Consider the following 24,064-nt stretch of genomic DNA (forward strand, 5'->3'; position numbering starts at 1 on the left):
CTTCTCCATGTTGCATGTTTTAGCTCCCTCTAAAGGTGTTAACGTGGTTTTCGATCGGGTTCATTTTACATTATATGTATTATATTATATTTTTAATAGTTCAATATTTGTTTACTAAGCCATTCTTGGGTTTGGTTATCATCTTTAACGGAAGGGTACCAACAAGTTTGTCCATGTCTAATTTTACTTCAGAGGTATGAATTGCATACTTGAATAAGTGACACATTTACACATAATAAATTGGATTTAGCTTTGGATGACTTTGGTGTTAGTTTTTATAACCGACATGTGCTGATGTAGTTGCTGGAAATAGCGACGGAAAAATTAGCTATTGCTTATACACAGAATCGTATAACGCATTCTGTGTGGACATTACCCCCATTCTGCGTGGACATTACATTTCACAATTCATAACTAGCCGCATGTTAACGGAAGTGCTAGGGTTTCCTGTGTCAGTCTCATCACGAACGCTTTTGAAGCTCACACAGCTATCATATATACGCGATGTGAAGCTGCTGTAAGCTGTTATCACATCTTTCTGTCCTGATCCCAAATACAGCCACTTCCAAGACAATTTTTGTCGAACGGAAGAATTGCACATTAGATATAACTATTTGTCTTCAATAATTAACTTTTTTTTTACTTTTACGATTATTATTTCCTTATATTGTTATTAGTGTGAAAAGCATCTATGTTGTTGTTGAAAGCCCAGGTGATGGATGTAGATTTTTCTCTTGCATAGCATTATTATGGCTCGCCTTTGTGTTTGACTTGTGATTGAACCTTTAAATTAAGGACATCCAATAAGGAAACCGAAGGAAATATTTTCTAGTCGCACAAATATTTGAGTTCAAGCTGTCATTATTTACTATGTCATGCATGCAAGACGTTTCCTGTACAAGAAAAGTTTGATGATAGCTTTTTTACCTTCTTTACGGTGAAAAGGGTATTTTCAGAGTTTCCTTTTAAGGTTCCACTGTAAAAAGAAATTACCCGTTCTTTGGTTGACATGTTATATTTTTGGACATTATTTATTTATTATATGTTGGAGTTATAGTTGTGGCATATTTCACACCTTGGTACAATGGAAACCTGGAGGTTTTCTTACTTTTAAATGTACTTTTTCAAAATGACCGCTGAGGCGATAAATTCAGACCTTGAATCGACTGTACTCCTATGGGATTTATTCCCCATGTAGATATTTCTTAGAGTTGTCCACCAGGTTTGAACAGGACTTAAACAAATTCAGACAACGATAGAATACTTCTCTCCTTGCATACCTGCATGTGTGTGGTCTGTGCGGTGTGCTACAAAAAATGCACATCAGAGTGTAAATTGAATTTCCGTTTGAGCGATTCAAAAGTACAGTGGAATTATTAGAATAGGAGAAAGAAGTGTGAATGACAGTTCATTTATACTGATAAGTCACAGCTCTGCTCAAACAATCTTATGTTCTCACACAGTTTCTATTACCTGTCCCCACACCTCTTCTCTACCAGGACCACTGGTTCATCTGAACTCCGTCCCGAACTACCTGGACAGTGATAAGGCAGTGGAGAGGCGGCCTTCCAAAGTAGGGGTCAGTAGAGAAAGCAGCAGTGTCGACTTCAGCAAGGTAACCTAACCATAGTGCTGAGCACAGACAGTCTACCATGGTGGTGTGGACCATGACTACATGTCTGAACTTCCTCAGGAGTTGTGTTGACATCACAATTTCCCTTTTTCGGCTCAGTAAAGCTACATTTTGGAAATGTTTTGCTTTGCATGGTCTCCATTTCACCATTTCTGTTCCTCCTCCGTGAAGCTGGCAAGCTTGCATGCAAGCTGCCATTAGTGGATTTTAAAACTACCCATTATGTCTTCCAAAAATAAGGTGCACTTTTTTATGAGTCACGGTGTACAAAGAGGGACGGAGGCACAGACTGGCATTGCACACAAGAAATAAAGAAGTGCCATGGCAGGAAATGCTTCACAGCTTTGGACAATCTTTGCTCAGTACTTTGTAGGTGTCAATCTACAACTCTGCTAGGAAAAAAAGTTGGGTTTCATAACATTGTAGTAAGTTGTGATTTAATTTACCATGCTATGATGGCACATTTAATGAGATGATGTCAGAATAAAATATATAAAATATCAACATATCGTCCCAACTTTTCTTCTGATTTTAAGGTTGTAGATGCTAACTCTCCTTCTCTTACATTTGCTATCAAAAGCATACTAGCAACCTTCTGTTCTCCCTAACATTCCCATGATCTCCCATCCACACATTTTAGCGTGCTTCAAATTGACACGGTATCTTATCCGTAGTCGTATTCATTTGTACTCTTGATTTTAGGTGGATATGAATTTCATGAAGAAGATTCCCCCCGGTGCCGAAGCTTCCAATGTTTTGGTGGGAGAAGTTGATTTCTTGGAGAAACCTATAATTGCCTTTGTCCGACTGTCCCCTGCAGTTCTTATCACTGGCCTCACTGAGGTTCCCGTACCCACAAGGTACTATGTTTATTTAAAGTATAACTCTCTCTATATATATAGTATATATCTGACTATTTAAACATCTGACTGATGATTGTATACTTGTTATAATTTTTTGTTCTTGTTTTTTTTTTTACCATTCATGTGTGTCTTGTCCAAAGGTTTCTGTTCCTTCTTTTGGGTCCTCATGGAAAGGGTCCTCAGTACCATGAGATTGGCCGCTCTATGGCCACGCTGATGACAGACGAGGTGCCGTACATAGTTTTCAATAAAAGCCCTTATAATTCTGTTTTCATTTTGTATTCTCTGACATCATGTGAAACCACATTTTTATGTTCATTTTGATGCTTTTAATGAGCCATTTTTAGAACTCAACAAACAATAATAATTTCCGTTGTGTAGATTTTCCATGACGTGGCATACAAGGCAAAAGATCGAACTGATCTCCTATCTGGGATTGATGAGTTCCTTGATCAGGTGACGGTCCTCCCTCCAGGAGAGTGGGACCCCACGATCCGGATTGAACCCCCTAAAAATGTCCCATCCCAGGTTGGTTTCCTTCTTTGTTTTGTTAAAGGTGCTGATTGCGATTTAACGTGATTATTTATTCAAGGTCCTCTTCTCATTTATTTTTTTAAAAAAACACAAGCAAAAAATGAATCTGTAGCTCCTATTTTTTTGATATTACAAAAATCTGGCATTGAACAGGGGTGTGTGGACTTTTTATATTCACCACGCTTGGATCATTTTTGTGTTCATATGGCCGTATGGTTGTGAATGTACTCTAACTTGCAGCTAAAGAGGAAAAGGCCATCCCACCCAAATGGCACCGCATCCCCAGCGGGAGAACTGGAAAAGGAGGAGGACCATCACGTGGGACCAGAGCTGCAGAGGACTGGAAGGCAAGTAGAGCAAATCTTTGTGGCACTGCATCAAATCGTGAGTAGAATTTCAACACCTAGGGATTTTTTTCTTCTCATTGGCTTCCTCTACAGTTTTTAAGTATATTATTTATCACTGTAGTTAAAAGAAAACAATCTGTGATGAATGTTAACTTTCCAACCGGAAAAGGCTTAAATAGCTAACAAATGCACAAGATAAACATGATCAAAATCATCTGCTTTTCATCATGATTATAGACCAGTAAAATAAGTTATCCAGAGGAAGTCAACCCCCAAAAAATCCTTGCAATAATATGTTCTATGCGCCTTCACTAGTCTAGACATGGTATTCTGATTCATATTACGTTTGTGGAATATGTGTTGAGCAGCAAATTCCACCCGTTTTTAGCCATCTCAGGGGGCGGCCATTTTGTCACTTTCTGTCAACTGAAAATGACATCACAGTTGCTCAGGGCTCAGGTCACAACCAATCACTACTCATCTGTTTTCTGAAGCTGAGTCATGATTATTCGTCATCTGAGCCCTGAGCAAAAGAAAATGACGTATACACTCTCCCGGCTTTAAGGGTAGAAAGACGCAACAGGGCTCCCACCTCTAGTGGTAGAAACGTGGGTATGCGCTCCCAGCCTTAATGGGTTAAATAAATAAGTAAATAAAGCAAACTTGAATGTTTTTTATGCGTATTTATTGATACAAAAATTATTTGAAAGGTGTCTTATAGGAAGTACTTTTGTACTTGCATTGGGAAATCTGAATCACGTTTAGTAACTATTAAAATAAAATGTGACATTCAGTTGTAACCAAGAAGTTAAACAGATCTAATCTAATTCAGTTATCAGATTTTAGAGTCGCTAGTCTATGGATAAACTAACCAGTTGTAAAATCAGTTGTTTTTTTGCATAGCAAGTAATGAAAGGCCTTTGGTTTTTTTTACAATATTTTTTATGAATGTTTTGTATTATGTTATTCTATAAAAACGTCAAACAAGAGCTCTAAATGTAGTTTAAGAAATAAAATATGTAGTAATGGAGAGTGTAAAAGTCAGCAGTGCAGTAACCTGTATTGCTGACATTTATGTCTAACAGTGACTGATTCTCTAAGGTTGTAGCCAGGCGTACAGTGGAGCTTTATATAAACCACACACACTGCACAGTGCACACTGATTTATTTACCCGTTCACCCTCCTTTTCACCATTTCTATAAAAGGCACACGGCAAGAGCAAGCCAGTCGGTGCCTGAGTGGACATAAATGCAAGGCGGCTAAATGTAAAAAAGCTGGCAGAAAGTGAAGCGGTGTTAAAGATACTTTGCTTTCAAATAGGCTCTCAGCAGGTGTGGCAAAAACAAAATCAATGACTGCTTCCGAAGAGAACTCAATAGAAGCAGAAATACATATCCAATAGATCGCCAGGCACAGATATGAAATGCAAATAAGGTCATTAGCAGTTAGCAGGGGAAAAAAGAGAGGGAAAAAAAAGGCTAATGTATGCCTTGCCTTTCACAGCTGATTGATATTACCTCTCTTCTTTTGTAGGATATTTGGTGGTCTGATACTGGACATCAAGCGGAAGGCCCCATTTTACTGGAGTGACATCAGAGACTCCTTTAGCTTGCAGTGTCTGGCCTCTATTCTCTTCCTCTATTGTGCCTGTATGTCTCCTGTCATTACGTTTGGAGGTCTGCTTGGGGAGGCCACTAAAGGCAACATAGTGAGTTTGACAGATTTTTCCTAATATGCCAATAGTTGTGCTTTAACATCACTTTTGAACTAATCTGTCTTCAATTTTCCCCACGGAAAAGGGATATTGTTTAGTTTGGCCAGATTAACCCTATTAACAACGTTTTAGCACAATGTTATATATTTATAATTCCATATTTACCTGTGATAAAAATAGGAGCATCAAGAGTATTTGGTGAAATGTGCCAAACTTCTCAGCGAAGGGTGCTCCACTCTCTCCGTGTATTTCCCACCCGTTTTCTCTCTTTGTGTTGTTACAGTATTGGGCAATTCAATTCTTCCTTAACACCCACTATGTTGTTTATAGTTCAATAAAAAATAATACTGTACGTAGGGCTGTGCAATTAATCGAACGTCAATTATAATTACGATTACACTCCACGATTACAAAATTGGCATAATCGTAAAAAAGTATTATAATATGTATTTATATCCAACGCACTGTTTGTTTACACAAGGGAATTATATTTGAATTTATACATTTACACCTTTTAAAAAAATGTTATAATTACCAATTTAATAAATTTTGTTTGGTCCAAAAGGAACTTACTTACATATATTTGTCTTTATATTTTTTACATTTAAACATTTTCTCCTTTTGTACGAAAAATAAGTGATCGTTTGAATAATCGTGATTTCAATTATTCCCAAAATAATCATGATGAATTTTTTTTTTTTTCTTTTTCATAATCGAGCAGCCCTAACTGTACGGTTATGTGGAGCCTGAATACGTTTCCCGATAAGAACACCAGGGGACTGTTTTTCTTTATTTTTTAAAATCTATCAATGGATGTGCGGCAGAGAACTGCTTGACTGTAATCGTCTACTATTGTTCAGTTCAGTCACTCACTGCGCCGTAAACTGCGCTGCACAGAGATATGATAAGTAACCGGCCAGGTGGATGGAAACATTTAGACAGCTTATCTCGACACTGACACTCAATTTAATCAAAACTCTGTTCTGGCGGGGTTCTTCTTTCCCTCTCCTTGCAACCCCCATTCTCTGTCTCTCACTCACTCCTTCTCCTTTATCTCAACAGAGTGCCATTGAGTCGCTTTTTGGCGCATCCTTGACTGGGGTAGCGTATTCCCTCTTTGCCGGCCAACCCCTCACTATTCTTGGCAGCACAGGACCTGTTTTAGTGTTTGAGAAGATCCTCTTTAAGTTCTGCGCGTAAGTTGAAGCCATTTCCCAGTGTTATTTGACCCGCATGGCTAACTCTATCCGTAACCATTTTTGATTTTTCTCTTCCACCTCAGCGATTACGGACTGTCATATCTGTCGCTGCGAACAAGCATTGGTCTGTGGACGGCCTTCCTATGTCTGGTCCTGGTTGCCACGGATGCGAGCTCCCTGGTCTGCTATATCACCCGCTTCACAGAGGAAGCTTTTGCGGCACTCATCTGCATCATCTTCATCTACGAGGCTCTCGAGAAGCTCTTCCACCTCGGAGAACATTATCCTGTCAACAGCCACAACATCTTGGATAACCTCACGTCATATTCGTAAGTATTTGAGTTTTGGTTTATGTATTTTTGAGGTAGTATACAGTACATCATGTTGTATTAGCGCTCTGAGGGCGTGAACATTACTGTTCAAAGCTGTGCTTGTTTATAGGGGAGTCAACCCCCAAATTTTCTTTTCTTTACTTTACAATAATATATTCTATGCAGCCCCTCTAGGCTAAACTTGATATTTTGTGTTTGTGGAATACAAATCAAGCAGCAAAATCCACCTGTTTTTACTCATGAGCAAATGTGATGTCATTTTCAGTTGACAGCAAGTGACAAAATGGCCGACCCCTGAGATGGATAAAAGCTCAAATTCCGCAAACTTAATTGTAATGAAAATGACGTGTTTAGACGAGTGGGGGTACATACAACATATTATTGGAAAGAAAATGTTTGGGTTGACTTTTTTTTTTTTTTTTTTATAAATGTACACTTTCAAAAATGAACAGACCGTGTTTATTTTGAGAGACAGGGATAGATGGATGTTCAGTAACCTCCTATTAAGCCATCTAGGATAGGCTCCAGCTCACTTAATGAGATTGAGGACATGTTGTATGAAAAATGGATGGCTACGCTAGATGTTATGCATACATTACAAACATATGACAGACTTTAAAAAAATGCTTTGCTTCTTTGCTCTAGTCTATGTCTTTGTCAGTTCCCAAATCCAAATTTGCTATTGTCGATTGTCAATTTGACCCCAGTAGCTTAAAAGTAAACATCACGGCACGGCAACAGAGTGGAAAGAATGTAGCCTGTATATCAACAAAAAGAATTCTTGGCATTGAACGGATGAAAATTCTATGATACTATGAATATTATTGGAGAAGTTTACTTGAGCTGTCAATACACTCATACCGTTAGTATCTTCGCATCACAGGCAGCAAATGAATTAAATCAAATGAAGCTGTGAACAGCAACAATTCCTGGCTACTACTGTACATTTAAACCAAATATCTATTGGATTCCTCAAATGGCCACCCCCACCCCCAGTAAAAAAGACATTCAGTATTTGGATCAAAAACACATTCAAATCAGAAAAAACATTCATCTTTTTTATTTTTATTCTCATTTGCTAAATGAAATTGAAGACGCTCCGAGCCCTCACAGTTATTAGAATAAAATAACTCCACAATGTATGGCAACGGGGGAAGTAAAAAACGTACAGTGAAATAATATTTTTTTATCTTCATTTTGTTGCCCTTCAGGTGTCAGTGCTCTCAACCAGCCAATGCCTCATCTCACCTCCTGCTTAAATGGAATCAGACAGGATACAGTCCGGACTCCATACCCTGGAGTAGCCTCAATGTTTCGGTGAGGCGCCCACACAGCGACCTCCAGTGTTCAAGGCATTTAACTACAACGGCGGTCACATTTAAATGACTGTCTAATATTGCTACACTGACTAAACAGACTTCCATTACTGTACTGTGTTTTCCGCAGATGTGTAAAATGCTCAATGGGGAGTTTGTTGGCACAGCCTGCGGTAACCATGGGCCCTACATCCCCGATGTTCTCTTCTGGTCCATCATCCTCTTCTTCACCACCTTTTTCTTGTCCTCTTTCCTCAAGCAGTTCAAAACAGAGCGATACTTCCCCACCAAGGTTGGTTTTATTCGCACCGAGTCATTTTATAGTTGAAAGCAATATTGATATTAAAATTGTGATTATAAAAATGGTTTGAATTTGATTCTCAGTTGTTAAAATTCATACAGGGAGAATTCTATGGACCCAAAGCACAAATGTTTCATGCTTCCACCCACGACCAGTTAATCTTCACGTAATGTTCTGTGTAGGCTAAAGTTGGCTTAGTCTGAATTACATCGCCTGCCTTAGCTTGACAGTAACCTAGATTTGCGAGTCAAACTAAAACGAGGTTAAAATAATGGTCCACATTTCCAAATGAATAAGAATGATTGTTTTGTTTTTTTGTGTGTGTGTTTGATAGGTGCGATCCACAATCAGTGACTTTGCTGTGTTTATAACTATCATGATCATGGTCTTGGTGGACTACTTAATGGGGATCCCTTCCCCAAAGCTAAACGTCCCTGATCGGTTTGAGGTAGGCTTTTTTTTTTTTTTTTTTGATAAGTAATGATGCAAATTATCTTCTTTTCTTTTTAATACTTTTCCAGGCTGTCTAAACTAAATTTGGCACACTTCTTGCTTCTCTCCTGCACAGCCTACTTCAAAGAACAGAGGCTGGCTGATGGACCCATTAGGGGAAAACCCCTGGTGGACGCTGTTGGTGGCAGCGCTTCCTGCCCTGTTGTGCACAATCCTCATCTTTATGGATCAACAGATCACAGCTGTCATCATCAACCGCAAAGAGCACAAGCTCAAGGTCATTCCCAGAATTTTCATCGTTGGAAACTTTCCAGTGGAATTAATGAGAAAGTGGTAATTAAGTGAAGATAGTGAAAAAAAAAAAAAAATGCAGGTTACTCAAAAGGAACTTTAAATGTAACATGGCAAGAAAACATTGTACCTCCAAAATCATACACTAATCAAAGTAACTCCATTATTGAAAAACAATTTGGTTAAAACAGGGATGTTTCAACCACACTACTGTAAAATTTTGTTAAAGATTAAGTCTACCCCATTTTCTTTACACTAATTTGTTCTATGCAGCCCCACTAGTCTAAACACGGCATTCTGATGAATATTACTTTTGTGGACTATGAGTTAAAGCAGTAAAATCCAACTGTTTTTGTCCACCTCAAGGGGCGGCCATTGTGCCACTTGCTGTCGTCTGAAAATGACATCACAGTTGCTCAGGGCTCAGGTAACAACCAATGATTGCTCAGTTGCTTTGTTACCTGGGCAACTGTGATGTAATTTTCAGTTGACAGAAAGTGGCAAAATGGGCGCTCCCTGAGATGGCTAAAAACATGTGGATTCTACTCTCTTAGTCATATTCCACAAATATTGTGTATATTAAAATAATATAGACTATTTATGACAATGTTGGGATTCAACAATCAGGGCTGCATAGAATATGTTTTGTAAAGAAAATTTTTAGGTTGACTTAATCCTCCCAGAACTCCCCCCTTCCTTTAAACACATTTAAACTTATTAAAATACATTTTTGAAGCACATTGTAAACTTGTTTAAATCACAAGCTTAAAATGTAAAGGAAATACATAATAATAATGAAATGAAATATCAAAATTAGTTTTATAGTTTAAGCCTTAAAATGCCCCCCACACACTGTAATCACATTGAAACATATTTGAGCACACGTTTTGAACACATTTCAACGCCAAAAAAAAGGGATTTAACTGAAAATTCTGCAGTAGGTTAACCGCAATGCAGCAAGAAATTGAGAGATTGCTGCATTTGTATAAAAGTGTATATAAAAGTCAATTTTCCATAATACATGCATGTTATGCATACATTTTATGCTGAATTATTTTTCTCATGTCTTCTCTACTTCTCCTTGCCCAACCCACAGAAAGGCTGTGGCTATCACCTGGACTTGCTGGTGGTGTCAGTAATGCTTGGGGTGTGCTCTATTATGGGCCTGCCCTGGTTCGTGGCTGCTACTGTCCTCTCCATCTCGCACGTTAACAGCCTCAAGGTGGAATCGGGCTGCTCCGCTCCCGGGGAACAGCCCAAGTTTCTCGGTATCCGTGAGCAGCGGGTCACCGGATTCATGATCTTTGTCCTCATGGGTTGTTCCGTTTTCATGACATCTGCACTCAAGGTGAGGCAAAGAGAAGGATTCATTCCTTGTGTGCAATGTCTGACAACTTCTACTCTTCACAGTTCATTCCTATGCCCGTGCTGTATGGAGTGTTCCTCTACATGGGCGTCTCCTCTCTCAAAGGCATCCAAGTACGTATCTGACAAATTTGCCCGATCAGAAAATGTTCCAAGTTCGAGTGTGATTCATTCCTTTTATTCCCTCCACAGTTCTTTGACAGAATCAAGTTGTTTGGCATGCCTGCGAAACATCAGCCCGATCTTATTTACTTGCGCTACGTGCCACTGTGGAAAGTCCATATCTTCACCTTGGTACAGCTCACCTGTCTGGTACTGCTCTGGGTCATCAAGGCTTCTGCTGCAGCAGTGGTCTTCCCCATGATGGTAGTACAGTCACACTTGAATGTCTGTCTGTGAACAAAACACATAATCTTTAAAAATGAGCAGTGTACATTGTTCGTTTTTAAAGATTAGAATTAATTAGTTATTTACAACAAGCATTTTTTTTAAATTCTTTACAGGTTCTTGCACTGGTTTTTATCCGAAAGCTTCTCGACTTCTTCTTCACTAAGAGAGAGTTGAGCTGGCTTGATGACTTGATGCCAGAGAGCAAGAAGAAAAAAGAAGATGACAAGAAAAAGAAAGCACGCGCAAAGCTGGTACTTCCATTTTGTTCACGTTTGTTCCCATGTTGTCCACTAGAAAAAAAACAACAACTTGGAATTGGTCTCTCTCTCTCTCTCTCTCTTTGTCTTTTATATTAATTCATGGTTCATTCCCCTTTATTTTAATGTAAGGCTAACCTTTAAGACCAAAATCATTTATGCGTAATCAATTGGATATTGTTCATTGGAATGCAGAGTGTGTTTGTGAAAAAAGGATACATGGGAAGCAGACCTTGAAAAAAATAATCACATATTAAATCGCACTACTGAGGGGAAAAAAAACAATTATTTTTCAAAATCATTCAGCCCTATTTCCTACCATCGCCCGTGGCCACAATACAAATGGCCAAATTAAATTGTCGCCATCAATATGCAACCAAACGAGTGTTGAGCCAGGTTGAGGCTCACTCTTCGTGTGATATTTTTTGTTTCAGGAAGCAGAGTCTCGATTACAGGACGAAGAAGAACTGGGACTGCAAGTCAGCTATGAGGGCTCCAACCTGCTCAACATCCCTGAAAAGACGCTCTCGGGGAGGTGAGTCGCACCCTCTTATAAGATGCACTTAATTATAATCAAAACGTGTTTGTTTTTTTGTATGGCACCTCCTTCACTATTATTTCTGAAATGTCTTGTAGCGTAGAAGGTAAACAGTGTAGTTGTGCTTTCAGGGCTGAAATGAGCAAAAATCGGTCAGACCGTACTTACTGTATGTCCATCTTGAACAGATCATACAGAATAGGAGTAGTCGCAGACCACAGCCTCCCACAGGAAGAAGAGGTAGCAAGACAGCGTGTCTGAAAAACATTTGATGCACTTTACTGCGTGCTAACTTTTCACACTGATACTCAAGAGACAGTTAGCGCATGGCCTAAAAGTAAAAAGACTTGATCAAAACGACTTGTTTTTTTATGTTCAAATAATCTGTGTGCATATTCAACTAACCTTAGTACAAATTTAACATGGCTTTTTTTTTATGCTGTGTCATTGTGTGACTGATTCACCGTGCGTGCATGTTTGTTTGAACTGACCTGCAATACTGTTGATTTTTAACGTCTGCCTGCTTGTCCTCTCTGTGTTGGTGTTTGTGTATTTGCATTTCGGCATGTAGTTCTGAGTCTGATCCCATGGTTGTAAATATCTCTGATGAAATGGCCAAAAGTGCAGCGTGGAGAGCAGTGAACTTGAGCGGCGACTCGCATGGCCAACGTAGCGAAAGGTAGCTATGCAAAAACCACTAGTTCGAATTGTAAAAGAGCTCCCATTCCCAAATGTGTTCTGCACCTACTAATTCAGCTGATCATCACCCTGCTCGTCTTTGGATAGTCCAGCTCATTTTTTGTACAAGCGAAGGAATCACATTCTGTTTACAGTGGAAACTCTCAGGGCAGCCACAAGCAACCTCTGAGCTGTTCGGATTGCAAAACTTTCCCCCTCGGCAAATTATTTTTCATCGTTTCCAGGGTCAAACTGTCTCCGTCATAAAACCTTTCTCAACTGTACAAAAAAAAAAATGAAGTAACTTTTTACTATATGAGTACAAATATTGATAGGTTCAAACAATAAAAGATTCTTTAAAGTGGAAATCTACCCAAACATATTTTTTTCTAGAATATTTTCCCAGAAGGCCAACTAGTTGAAACACGGCATTCTGATTAATATTCTGTTTGTGGGATATCAGTTAAGCAGTAAAATCTACCCCTTTTTAGCCATCTCAGTCACTTCTGTCTGAACATGACATCACAACTGCTGAGGGCTCAGGTAACAACCAATCACGGCTCAGCTTCAGAAAACAGGTCAGCCGTGATTGGTCCCGAGTCCTAAGCATTTGTGATGTCATTTTCAGTCGACAGAAGTGACAAATGGCCGCCCTCACATATGGCTAAAATCGGATGCATTAACTCTTATTCCACAAACGCAATATTTATCAGATTGCCTTGTTTCAACTACTGGGCTGGCATAGAACATATTGTTGAAAAAAATATGTTTGGGTTGCCCTCTTCTTTAAATAATTAATTGTTAAAGTAATTTGAGTGTTTTGAATTCTGGTCATAGTGTGGCGTTCATTTCTAGTTATAGAAGGCGCAATGAACTTGTTTGCATAGTGCGTAAACATATGTCATCACCCCGCATTGGAAGGCATGCCAGTTGCTGCTGTACTTACCTTTTTTTTTACTTGATGCGGTATGTTTTTCCCAAATGTATGTATTCTACTATCTGGTCTGAGAGGCGGTATAAAGCCTGGCCCGGCAAGGCAGCTTCAATAGAGTGATCCACGTCTAATCTGGAAAAAGCCTTGACAGTATGTGAAAAATGTGTCACAGCTTGATCAGAATGGGAGAAATGTGAGGGACCCCATCAGAATGTGAAGGGAATGTGTTGGCATCCGTCCAGCCTCCCGGATTCAGCAGCCCCTTGCCCCCGTATCCGTCACGGATACCGTGAGAAACTTAGCAAGACAGAAATATGAAGAAAATAATGGTCAAATTGCTATGGCGCACTGTAGTACGTTTCTGGCTAACATGGCTGCTACGGCCTGCCGGGAAAATAATGTAAACGTAGCTTTCTTGTGTCTTTAAAGAAGAGGTCAACACCAAAAATGTATTTACAATAATATGTTCTATGCAGCCTCACTAGTCCAAACTTGATATTTTGATTAACATTGTGTTTGTGGAATACGAATTAAGCAGCAAAATCCTCCTGTTTTTATCCATCTCAGGGGGCGGTCATTTTGTCACTTGCTGAATGACATCACAGTTGTGACAAAATGGCTGCCCCCATGAAATGGATGAAAAAGACTGGATTTTGCTTCTTAACTCATATTCCACAATCACAATTGTAATCAAAATGCTATGTTTAGACTAGTGGGGGTGCATACAACATAATTGTAAAGAATGTTTTGGGGTTGATTCACCCTTTAAGCAAGTTAAAGCGTAAGTCAACGCAAACTTTTTTTTTTCAAGAATATGTTCTATGAAAGAAAGCCCACTAGTTGAAACAGGGCATTCTGATAAATATTGTATTTGTGGAATAAGTGTTAATCCACTAATTTTTAACCATCTCTGGGGGCGACCATTTTGTCGTCTGTCGACTGAAAATGACATCACAACTACTCACAACGACCAATCACGGCTCAGATTCAGAAAACAGTACAGCCGTGATTGGTCGTTGTGAGCAGTTGTGATGTCATTTTCGTCATTTTCAGTCGACAGAAGACAAAATGGCCGCCCCCAGAGATGGCTAAAAACGAGTGCGTTTTGCTGCTTATCTTATATTCCACAAACGCAAAATTTAATCAGAATGCCGTGTTTCAGCTAGTGGGCCTGCTGGGAACATATTCTTGAAAAAAATATGGTTGTGTTAACTTCCGCTTTAAGCAAAGATGTGAGTGTACTACTGGGCCACAACTAGCAGAGGTATGGTTAATGTTTTAAGTCAGACTAATCGACTTTGCATTCCAAAGAACAACATCAGCTATGCCAAAGGAAGTTGAGCGGCTTGAGCTCCTCCGTGCAGCGTTCGTTCCCAAGGTATTCCTTAGTAGTATTGATAATAATATAATATGACTAAAGTACTACAGGTACTCTATTCCTTAATCCTCACTCTCTCGTTGGCACATGCTTTCTGTAGTTCTATTAAGTTGTCACACACCATTTGATGCTCATTGCAAAACTAAACCATTGACACACTGAATTAAACATTGTATGAACACCCCAAAAATATATGATAAACACCTAAAATGTTCCAACTAAACCACAAGGCCTCTATTTTATTGCTAACATATAATGCCAAACATCACCGAACTTACGGTATAATGTCAAACATCATAGATGGGCTAACACAAATTAGCATTGATGCTACAGTAATTATAAACCTTCAAACAACTGCTAATTTAACACACATGGAGCAAACATACAAATAACGCAAAAAAATGAACAGAACATTACTAGGACAGTAGTTATAGTGGATTTAGCCATTAGAGCTCGCTGCTGTCTGGCATGTTGCAACATGATGAAAGTAGACAGAAGTTGTTTTCCTTAATTACTTGGTTCAGGCCGGTCCTTCTTATGGATTACATTTTGCACTAAAGTCACACAAAGAGCGGTTACTAAGGTACTTGACATGACATGACTTTTCGAGCCTTATTTTTTTCTCCCCAAATTTACAATGAAGTCAAATGTGGAGGTTCCACTGTATTTCCTGTCCTCTCTCTCTCTCCTAAGTCTCATCTTGTATCTGTCCACTGTGCCTCCATGTTAACAGCCGGGAGAAGGCGGCCTGCGTTAGAGTGGACATCAGCCCGGACACCCCAGGCGAAAGTTCCACCGCAGAGACCTTCTTGTGATAACAACTCCTCCCACTCGACAGACAACACAGCTGAGGGGCACCAACTTACTGCTTGACCCGCCAACCTAGCTTCAGCACAGCAGGTGAGCTCCACTCGGGCTGTGCGGGTCGCCAGGTTGCCATGGCCAAGTGCCATGATCCGCTGTAGGCGACGATATTCTGCCCCATGTCGTGATATCTTTTTTTTTTTTTTTTTTTTAAACCATTTGCACCTCTGATGCCAAAGGAATGGGCCTCACTGGTGGGGATCTTCGACTGAGTGTTTATTTTAATTTCCTTTTTATTATCATTACCATTTTAGTCCGTCTCCATACTGTGTTTACAGTATGGACCGCTCACAGACAGTGAGCAGCCCAGCACAGTGTTTGAAGGTCATATTAAGACTATACCAGCGCCATTCAATGAAGGCCATTCAGGAATTATCCATGCCAGTGATTCATGTCTCATAACTGATGTGTCGAAAACCAAAAGAGAGGGAAGAATTATATCTAACTCAACACATACTACTTTTGTATATTATCGCAGGTCAAACAATCATCTTGTAGGGATTTTCTCTTATAAGAGAAGTGTGCTGCTTACATTTTATCCATTATCATCAGAAACGTCTTTTATATATTATATATGTAGGTTAAATATCAACGCAGGTATATCTACTGTGATCTTTTAATTTGTAATGTTATGTAAAAAAAATGATTTCAGAGGCCATATGAAGTCTGTACTGTACAGTAAGCACTTTGCCAGCATAATTTCTTACCCAATATGAATTCTAGCATATTATTATTATTATTATTAAATGTTGCTTCTTCTCACTGCAATTTGTTTTTAGAATATCCATTTACATATCTCAGGAATCTCAGGATTTCTGACTGTGGTCACAGAATTTCAATAATGACCTTTTGTTTTTGTACAACCCCATAATTGCTACGACAACAGCTTTAATCACTGATTTATTTACAAACGTTCACCCGAACGGATAGCATCACAGCTCGGCAGTAGTTGACATCGCATAGTCCCACCCATGACAACTAGCTGATTCTCGTGTTTTTAATTAACTATTTAATTATGCTATCATGGTAATAATAATTATAATAATGATGATAATAATAAAGGATCTGCCCAAGTACAGTGGAACCTAAAAGGAGGCATATTATAGAAAATTTAATTTTGTATTACTTATAATGTACACTTAACCCCCGTACGATAGGTAAATATCTACAATACAGAAACCATAAAAAAAAAAAAAAAATGTTTTAGTATTCCTTTTTAGTAGGAAAGTATTCCTAGGTGCCTGTTCTCACTCTCGCTGTCAAGAAATGGGAGACGATCATAGATCATCACTCTGAGGTGACAAGAAAAAGAAGACTGTCTTCCTAAATAGTAAACAGAAGCACATTCTTAGCACATGTACCAGTAGGCTCAACTGATTCCGTCACTGAACACCAGAGTGGTAGGTGCGAAGTTGCCGGCAAATAGTCCATACGTTCACTGCCACGCCAGACCAGTAGAGTAGAATGTGTCAATTGCAACCCCAAGTGGAGAAAAATTATACTTGCACTTCACATATGCATATCGTTTGTGGGTAGATTTTGTCCAAAATGAGTTATCCATGCGCCACATACACACATACACGTAGTGTATGGAAAAACTGCCTCAAGGTTCAGGCTCTACCCCTGTTCGCCATCATAATGAAAGCCGCTGACTTCCCATTGTTGTGCTTGCGTGAGACAGGCCCCTAAAAATGGGCTTCTTTCAGCTTGACAAGAAATGTGGTGTGTAAAGTATGCTGTAAACCTTTATCCTTGACACACAAGCGTTAAAAGAATTGAACCTCACATATAATGGAAGCCAATACAATACTATGGGTGATGAATGTGGACATCAGGCAGCTAATATGTAGCTAGGGCTAGCAGCCTGCAGGTTCTCTTTGGGCATTCGTTCACTAATCAGACCTTGTTGAAGCTGGTACTACTTTTCAAAGGGTTCCCCCAAAAAGGTTTACAATACTTGTAGATACCACAAAATGGTGGCATCACACCAAACGAAGCTGCTCGAACCACTTGAACATAGTTCCTCGGCACCGAAATGCCACAAGATGGCATCAAAGCACAACGTTTATATTAGACAGGACTGAGGGTTTTTTTTTTTTTTTCGGCTAATAACGGCGTAAAGGTTCCTCCAAAAATCTGTGAATGGCGAAAATATGATTGTATTTGCTATTTTGTACAACCTTAGTTGTTCCACTGTACTTTACGGCACGTCCCGCTATGTTTTCATGATGCCGACAACACACTCGCACACAGAAACAACACCAGCCAAATGTTGTTGTCGAGGGTAAAAAGAATCGAAGTAACCCCGGTAGTTGCACCTATTTTTATACTGTCTGTATTACTTTCTTGTGTGTGTGGTGGACAAAAACTGTATTTTAGTGACATTTTATGCAAAGCAAATATTTGTACTGTACATGTGACATTTATAAAATTCTACAAAGCTGTTCTAATTTTCGCTAAGTGCGGTCTTGTTTTAGCAATAAATGTTCCATATGTATGGATCCATGACACTAGCTAATATCCAGGTAAGGAATAATTGTCGCTCTCTTTGTGTGTAGATGTAGTGACTATATGTGCCTTGTCAGAGCTCTTTATGTGCAAGTGTTGTACTTCTAATTAAGTGTTTAAATACATGTACACATATCCACGCGGCGGCATACAGTAAATGAATGCCAAAGACGAAGCGGCGTCAGTTTCGAGTGGACCAGTGCACTATTTATTAACTGGCGTGTTGTTCGGCCATGTTTGTATTCAAGTTGTAGCGTCTAGCTAGCTACAGACGGCAGGTTCTGGATTTAGATCATCTTCCATTTTCAAACCAAATTCATGTTTGTGGCATATGTTGAATGTTTGCTCGCAACATAGACGGAATGGGATCTTGACTTAATCAGGCAAACTTAATTAGAGGTTGGTTTTCGCCACACAAATCGGGATTCAAACTGGAAGCTAATGCTGGCCAATCGAACCTACAACAAAAACTCCCATCATTCAGAAACTAAGCAAACTGTCTTGTTGTTAGCAAGAATGATGACTTACTCTATGTCAAGGTGGAAAGCAATAAATGTAATAAATATAAACGGATGTTTTTGTATTCTTTTAGGAATTTTTGGATGTTTCTTTTCATTTAAAAAAAAAAAGATTGAAACTTCATACTCATATGACTCTGATTAGTGCTGAACGATTTTGAAAAACAAGTGAATTGCAATTTTTTTTTTTCTCCTCTGAATTGTGATTTAATGTGATTATGTTTTCAAGGTCCTCCTCACATGTATTTGTTTTTAACAAAGACAAGCAGTAAATCTGTATTGCAAGTAAAAATATCAGATTTAAACAATGGGTCACACGTGTCATCAACCTCATTTTTTTTGTGTAAATCATCATTTTTACTTCCGAAGTTTCATCAGGAAGGGACAAGACAATCTCTCAATAGCCAAGCATGATTAAGTCATTATTTGTGACTGTGTTGCTCAGGGTTAAAAATCTGGACCAAGGGAAAAAAAAAAAAAAAAAACACAACCGGTACAGCACATCCATAAACCACTCAACATGTTACCTTACCTATTATTACATTTTAAATATGTAACAGCAGCAGCCATTTTATCCGTGAAGTCTGCACTGTGGCGACAGGCAGTTCTACAACAGCCCTTTTATATTTAATCTGTTCTTCCACACGCCCTGACAGAACAACATAACACTTCCACCGTCACTCTATTGAAACAGCACAATTTTAAAATGTCATCACGTCCGACAATTGCAGGATTGCATCTGTTAACCATGTCTAGTTATATTAGTGTTACGCATTGTGCCCGCGGATGGTTTTTTTTTTTAATACATTATTAGAGGCAACATTTGTCAGACTAAGCGAACGTGGCACCACCGTCAAACTTTAATTACAGCGATTCAACGTCCATTTTTCACTTAACAATGCTGAGCGAAAACAAGCAGAGGAGATCGCTGCTTTATATCGAAGTCATTTGTGGTGAAAGAAAAACCGACACGGATCGAGAAGTTCGGCTCAGTTGGCAGCGTTCTGCGGTCCCTCGGGAATGAGAGACATGAAAAAGGTGATGATGAACGACCACATGGAGGACAGGATGCCCGTTTGGGGGATGACGCGGTTCGGGTCGTCCGCTCCTTCCTCTCCGCTTTCCCCGCCTTCGTCCTCATCGAAGCTGTCACCTGCCACATGTTCCTGTCAAAGGACGACTACGTGTGAGTAAGCACGTTTTTCAACGGGTAGACATGGAAGAGGGTCTCGTCTAGCTTGTGTGAAATTTCCAGTTTTTAAACCGCTGTTTTGCATTGCTTTGGTTTGAATATCCGCATTGCGATAAAACACAAGTCATGGGGTGAAAGACGAACGCCATGTAAAAAAGCCACTGATGTGCAGCGACTCCTGGTGCATTTCGCAGTTGTAAACCAGTAAAAAAAATAAGTACAAATGCCATCAAAAGCTCTTCCTCAGTCTTTTTTTTTTTTGAAAAAGTGTTCTCCTTTACATGTTTCTCTAATTGAATGTGGGTGCAGCGAATGAGTTAAAACATCACAGCATTCCTTTATTGATGTCATTCCTTTGTGACCACTTTGTGATGGTGGATTGTAGCCCTGTCACGGATAACATCTTCTTAGAACCGGCGTCTTGAAATGATTTGGTTCAAAATGGCTTCAAGAGTAATTTGCTGATCATGTGACAGGAAGAGAGGCTGTGCTGAAGGCAAAGGTGGGTCAAATGCACTACACAAACTGGCCACAACATTACAACCACTTGCATAAGGAATTCTGCCTTTATAGAAATAATAATCCTCAATTTTCAGCGATATTAATTTCAGTGTTTATTATCGAGGCGCGTCCTCACAGTTCAGGAGGTTGTGGGTTTGAATCTGGGCCTAGTGAGGATAAGTGGTCGAGAAAATGCATGGATGGATTTTTTTTTTTTTTTTTTTATTTAACTGTGGCTGGAGTTAGGGCTGTGCGATTAGTCGAAATTCAATTACAATTATTACACTCCACGATTACAAAATTGGCATAATCGTAAAAAAAAAATTGTAATATGCATTTATATCCAACGCACTGTTTACACAAGGAAATCATACTTTAATTTGTACCTTTATTTTATAACACATTTTATAAATTTTGTTAGGTCCAAAGGGACCTTACATAACTATGGCATGTCAAAGAAATGTATTTGTCTTTAGATTTTTGCATTTAAACATTTACTTGTTTTGAACCAAAAAATAAATGATTGTTTGAATAATCATGATTTCAATTATTACCAAACTAATCGTGATTAATATTTTTTTCATAACCGAGCAGCCTAGCTGGGGTGTTGTAAAATTGTACTGTATTTTACATTTCTATTTTTTTTTATAAGAATTAGCTCTCAGGGGTGCTTTCACACTGCACTTATGTTTGCTCCGGCGGTTATAAGGTGTGGCTGGTGACTGTTAAGTAGTGTACACACATAGACACATGCAAGTACCATTCCGTGAAGGTCGTTGTTTTGTAGCTCTGCCTCCATCTCTTCCTGATTTTCTCCGGGAAGCTGCAGTTCGTTTTCTGGGTTGAAAGGAAACCAGCCGGCCTGATGACTGTAAAACAAAATTGAGGTCACAAATGTAAACTCAATTTTAAAAATGCCTTAAACTAGATAACTAACGCACACTGCTTGGTCACTTAATTTCACAATTTGCCAAAGACTGGCCACAAACGCCGTAGTTTGGACACATAACATAAGTAGATTAGGAGGAGCACTCACAGGTAAAGCACCAGCATGGCCGTCATCACCATGAGAAATCGACTGAAGGACGAGTAGAAGTACACGATACTAAGTAAGACGGCAGCCCGGGAAAACGTGTACACCCAGTCCAGCCAATCCCGGTTGAGATCCTCCTCGTTCAGTATCTCCCCCCCTTGGGCGTTCATCTCCACTTCGGGGTTGCCGCGGCGATCCACCCGCGGACGCTGGCTCAGGGGGTCTGCCTGGGGGAGGGGGTGAGTCCTGGGCAGGTCGTGGCTTTGGTTTTGGGAGGAGGCTACGAGTAAATTACTGTTGAGAGACGGGTAGAGATAAAGTTGATATTATAGCCGCCCTGGAAATATGGAGTCGTAAAGTGAAGAGGCTTACTAGTGCATGTAGTATTGTCGGGCATACAGCTGCTGCCACCACATGAGTGTCATCGGGTTGTAATAGGGGGCCACGTTTGTGGGAGGGGTCGACATTGCAGTGAAATGATTCCAGCTAGAAAAGAGACCACCACAACAATAACATTAGGCGGGTCATAAATGAAGACATTTACACGCAGAGGTCTTTGTGAATGTAGTTCAAGTTCGTGCTTCTCATGTTATTTTCTTTACACCTTAAACTAGCTAAGACTGAATCAACAGTGACTCTGCCCGCATTAATAATGATCAATAAATTGATTATTACCCACATCCCTAATCCACCAATTGAAAGCTTGATCTAAAAGTGTCATGATAATCGATTTATCTACAAATGCTAAAATCCTCCAATTAATCCACAACAATTATGATAATCGATTAATTGTTTTTGATTATACTGAATCACATATCACCTGTTAGTGAATTGTTGATGCAACTGCTCGTAAGAGAAGGGTTGTCGTTGTCTGAGTCCGTCATTGCTCTCCTCTGCTTGACTGTGTTGACCAGGGAAGGAAGGACTAGCAGCTTGAGTGACCTGCCAACAAGAGCATCCAATTATGCTTCAACGGGGCTTTGAATCGACATCCTCCATCCTCTTTGGGGACCGCTTGCGGCATGAAGGTGGATGATGAAACTAAGTGTTGCCGATGATGAAATTGTGCACGTCATCGTTGGACTCACCGTGGGTTCGGCCGTGCTCTCACGAGGCTTGCGGGTGGGGCTCGGGGAGCTGGGAGGAGTTGGTGAGGGGCAGACCAGATGGAGCATATGGTACTCGTCTTGCTGTAAAAGCCGTTAGAAATAGTTAGGTCTTAGAAAACACACCCAAATTTATGGTATTTATTAACGATTATTTATGGATGATTACATATTGGTTTGGTCCGTAAAACTATCTGCAACTAGGCAAAAATGTTGATCATTGTTTTCCAAATTAAAAGCAGATTGCTGACTTTGGTTACACCCTCCTCATTCATCACTGAAGATAAAGAGGTGTGGTTGTAAACTTTTTTCTTTTTCATTTTTACACAGGTTAATAAATGTTATATAACTTATGCTGATGTTTTATAATGCATGCTGACAGTTTGACCCCATCATGTATTGTATTTCCAGTTACTTGTTTTGTAATCAGTGTCCAGGATTGGATCGTAGTCCACCGTTAAGATTCCACTGTAAAAGATTACGGATGGATTTAAGAGGAGTAGGAAAGTGAATACTTACCTTTCTGAGCACATCTTTTAAAGTAAAGTGATCCAAAAGCAGCTTGCCAGAATACACCAGTCTCTGGTCTTTTGAGCTCTAAAAGAAAAAAAAATCCTAATTATAACAAAACATACCTAGCTACGTAAAAAAAATTTGAAATAAGAAAATGTTTTTCACACTTAAGGAAACTGTGATGCTTAAATGTTGTGTCTTTATTTCTTTTTTAAAAACCTGATCACAGGACATTCTATTGTTTTGATTTTGAAACATGCCGTCATTTTTGCCTGCCTGCTGAAGTCTTCAAAATGTCATAATTTTAATGATGACAAAATGTAAACACAATTTCTTCCTTTTTCTAAACTCTTTTCAGTGACACTGGTCTTGTTGATTTTTTTTTTTTTTTTTTTTTTTCACGACCTACTTCAAGTGTATAACAGCTTGTGACGAGAGTTGATGTGTTGTGGAACACTCACCGGTTTGCTCGGGTACACATCTGACAAATGGGCTTTAAGTTTCTCCACAGTCCAGTCCTGGCAGCAATTAATAGTCTGGTCATCATATTTCTGGTTGGGCGCTCTGATGACAAGTGTAACCGGACCGTCCATTACACCTTGAGCCATCATTCTCAAGCATTTGTCATGAAATGCAAAAGTCCTTCGGTGCAAAGTTCTGTGGTGTGTTTTGCAAACACCAAACGTTACGTGAAGTTCATCTCTGGCTATAAGGGGAACAAAAAGGGGCAAAAAAGGAGGACTTTTAATGAGGAGCTCGTTTACGCATCACTAGCGTTAGCATGCTAAAACAGTCCGACGTGTCATGAACATTGCAAAATAACGTGTCAATGACAGTGTGCGTAAAATGTACGAAACTGGTGTATACATCGTAATTACTCAACAATTGGCTCGGTTGGGGAGTTCGGTGTCGACTGTTGACGCAACTAGCTTAGCCCCAGTGGCTTTTAAGCGGCTTGGTGGGTTCGATCGCATTAAGCACGAAAAAAAACCCTTAGCAGATGCATCACAAATGCTAATTAGAACGATCAAAAGATGTGCGTGGCTATAAAGTAAGATTAAATTGGGTTTACCTTGACTGTTTACTCCTAACCAGCCGAGCTCAGCTGTCTACAATGTCTTCTTCCTCTTCTGCTACAATAACGTGTTGCAAGGAACCTAACGGTGAAATGGCGCCTTCCGGTGTTCAGGACATGAAATTCCACCGCAATAGCTCAAAATTAAGTCGTTTTCTGGTACTGTACTGTATCTGTACTAACACTTGCTTATTTATTTTACTGTTGACTATTTTACTTCTGTACTCATT

At 39.5% G+C, this 24,064-nt stretch overlaps 2 protein-coding genes across 5 annotated transcripts in view; one reads left to right on the top strand and one right to left on the bottom strand.

Moving 5' to 3' along the window:
- LOC147132532 (sodium bicarbonate cotransporter 3-like) overlaps nucleotides 1-23,122 on the top strand; it is a 38,476-nt gene extending 15,354 nt beyond the window's left edge. For 2 of the 4 annotated variants that reach the window (XM_086015143.1, XM_086015142.1), the window contains 20 exons: nucleotides 1,500-1,615; nucleotides 2,336-2,493; nucleotides 2,637-2,724; nucleotides 2,878-3,024; nucleotides 3,271-3,377; nucleotides 4,912-5,086; nucleotides 6,155-6,288; nucleotides 6,375-6,620; nucleotides 7,835-7,940; nucleotides 8,070-8,231; nucleotides 8,575-8,688; nucleotides 8,809-8,970; nucleotides 10,081-10,332; nucleotides 10,395-10,463; nucleotides 10,542-10,715; nucleotides 10,853-10,990; nucleotides 11,431-11,531; nucleotides 12,106-12,213; nucleotides 15,258-19,600; nucleotides 22,055-23,122. In XM_086015143.1, the coding sequence (XP_085871269.1) occupies nucleotides 1,500-1,615; nucleotides 2,336-2,493; nucleotides 2,637-2,724; nucleotides 2,878-3,024; nucleotides 3,271-3,377; nucleotides 4,912-5,086; nucleotides 6,155-6,288; nucleotides 6,375-6,620; nucleotides 7,835-7,940; nucleotides 8,070-8,231; nucleotides 8,575-8,688; nucleotides 8,809-8,970; nucleotides 10,081-10,332; nucleotides 10,395-10,463; nucleotides 10,542-10,715; nucleotides 10,853-10,990; nucleotides 11,431-11,531; nucleotides 12,106-12,213; nucleotides 15,258-15,339 (2,639 nt within the window). In that variant the 3' untranslated portion in view covers nucleotides 15,340-19,600; nucleotides 22,055-23,122. The remainder of the gene's footprint in view (nucleotides 1-1,499; nucleotides 1,616-2,335; nucleotides 2,494-2,636; nucleotides 2,725-2,877; nucleotides 3,025-3,270; nucleotides 3,378-4,911; nucleotides 5,087-6,154; nucleotides 6,289-6,374; nucleotides 6,621-7,834; nucleotides 7,941-8,069; nucleotides 8,232-8,574; nucleotides 8,689-8,808; nucleotides 8,971-10,080; nucleotides 10,333-10,394; nucleotides 10,464-10,541; nucleotides 10,716-10,852; nucleotides 10,991-11,430; nucleotides 11,532-12,105; nucleotides 12,214-15,257; nucleotides 19,601-22,054) is intronic. The other 2 variants (XM_086015144.1, XM_086015145.1) reach the window with 2 other exon arrangements.
- LOC147132533 (homocysteine-responsive endoplasmic reticulum-resident ubiquitin-like domain member 2 protein) lies at nucleotides 18,694-23,975 on the bottom strand. Its single transcript, XM_086015149.1, has 9 exons — nucleotides 23,832-23,975; nucleotides 23,221-23,465; nucleotides 22,766-22,843; nucleotides 22,229-22,330; nucleotides 21,961-22,082; nucleotides 21,513-21,626; nucleotides 21,144-21,434; nucleotides 20,868-20,976; nucleotides 18,694-19,580 (listed from the first exon to the last, which is right to left on the bottom strand). The coding sequence occupies exons 2-9, from the start codon at nucleotides 23,368-23,370 to the stop codon at nucleotides 19,404-19,406; spliced, it is 1,143 nt and encodes a 380-aa protein (XP_085871275.1). The 5' UTR covers nucleotides 23,371-23,465; nucleotides 23,832-23,975; the 3' UTR covers nucleotides 18,694-19,403.
- Between the last annotated feature and the right edge of the window lie 89 nt (nucleotides 23,976-24,064).

Source organism: Filicampus tigris, chromosome 18 (assembly GCF_054856515.1).
Source record: "Filicampus tigris isolate MCC_2025a chromosome 18, RoL_Ftig_1.0, whole genome shotgun sequence".
Classification (NCBI taxonomy): domain Eukaryota; kingdom Metazoa; phylum Chordata; class Actinopteri; order Syngnathiformes; family Syngnathidae; genus Filicampus; species Filicampus tigris.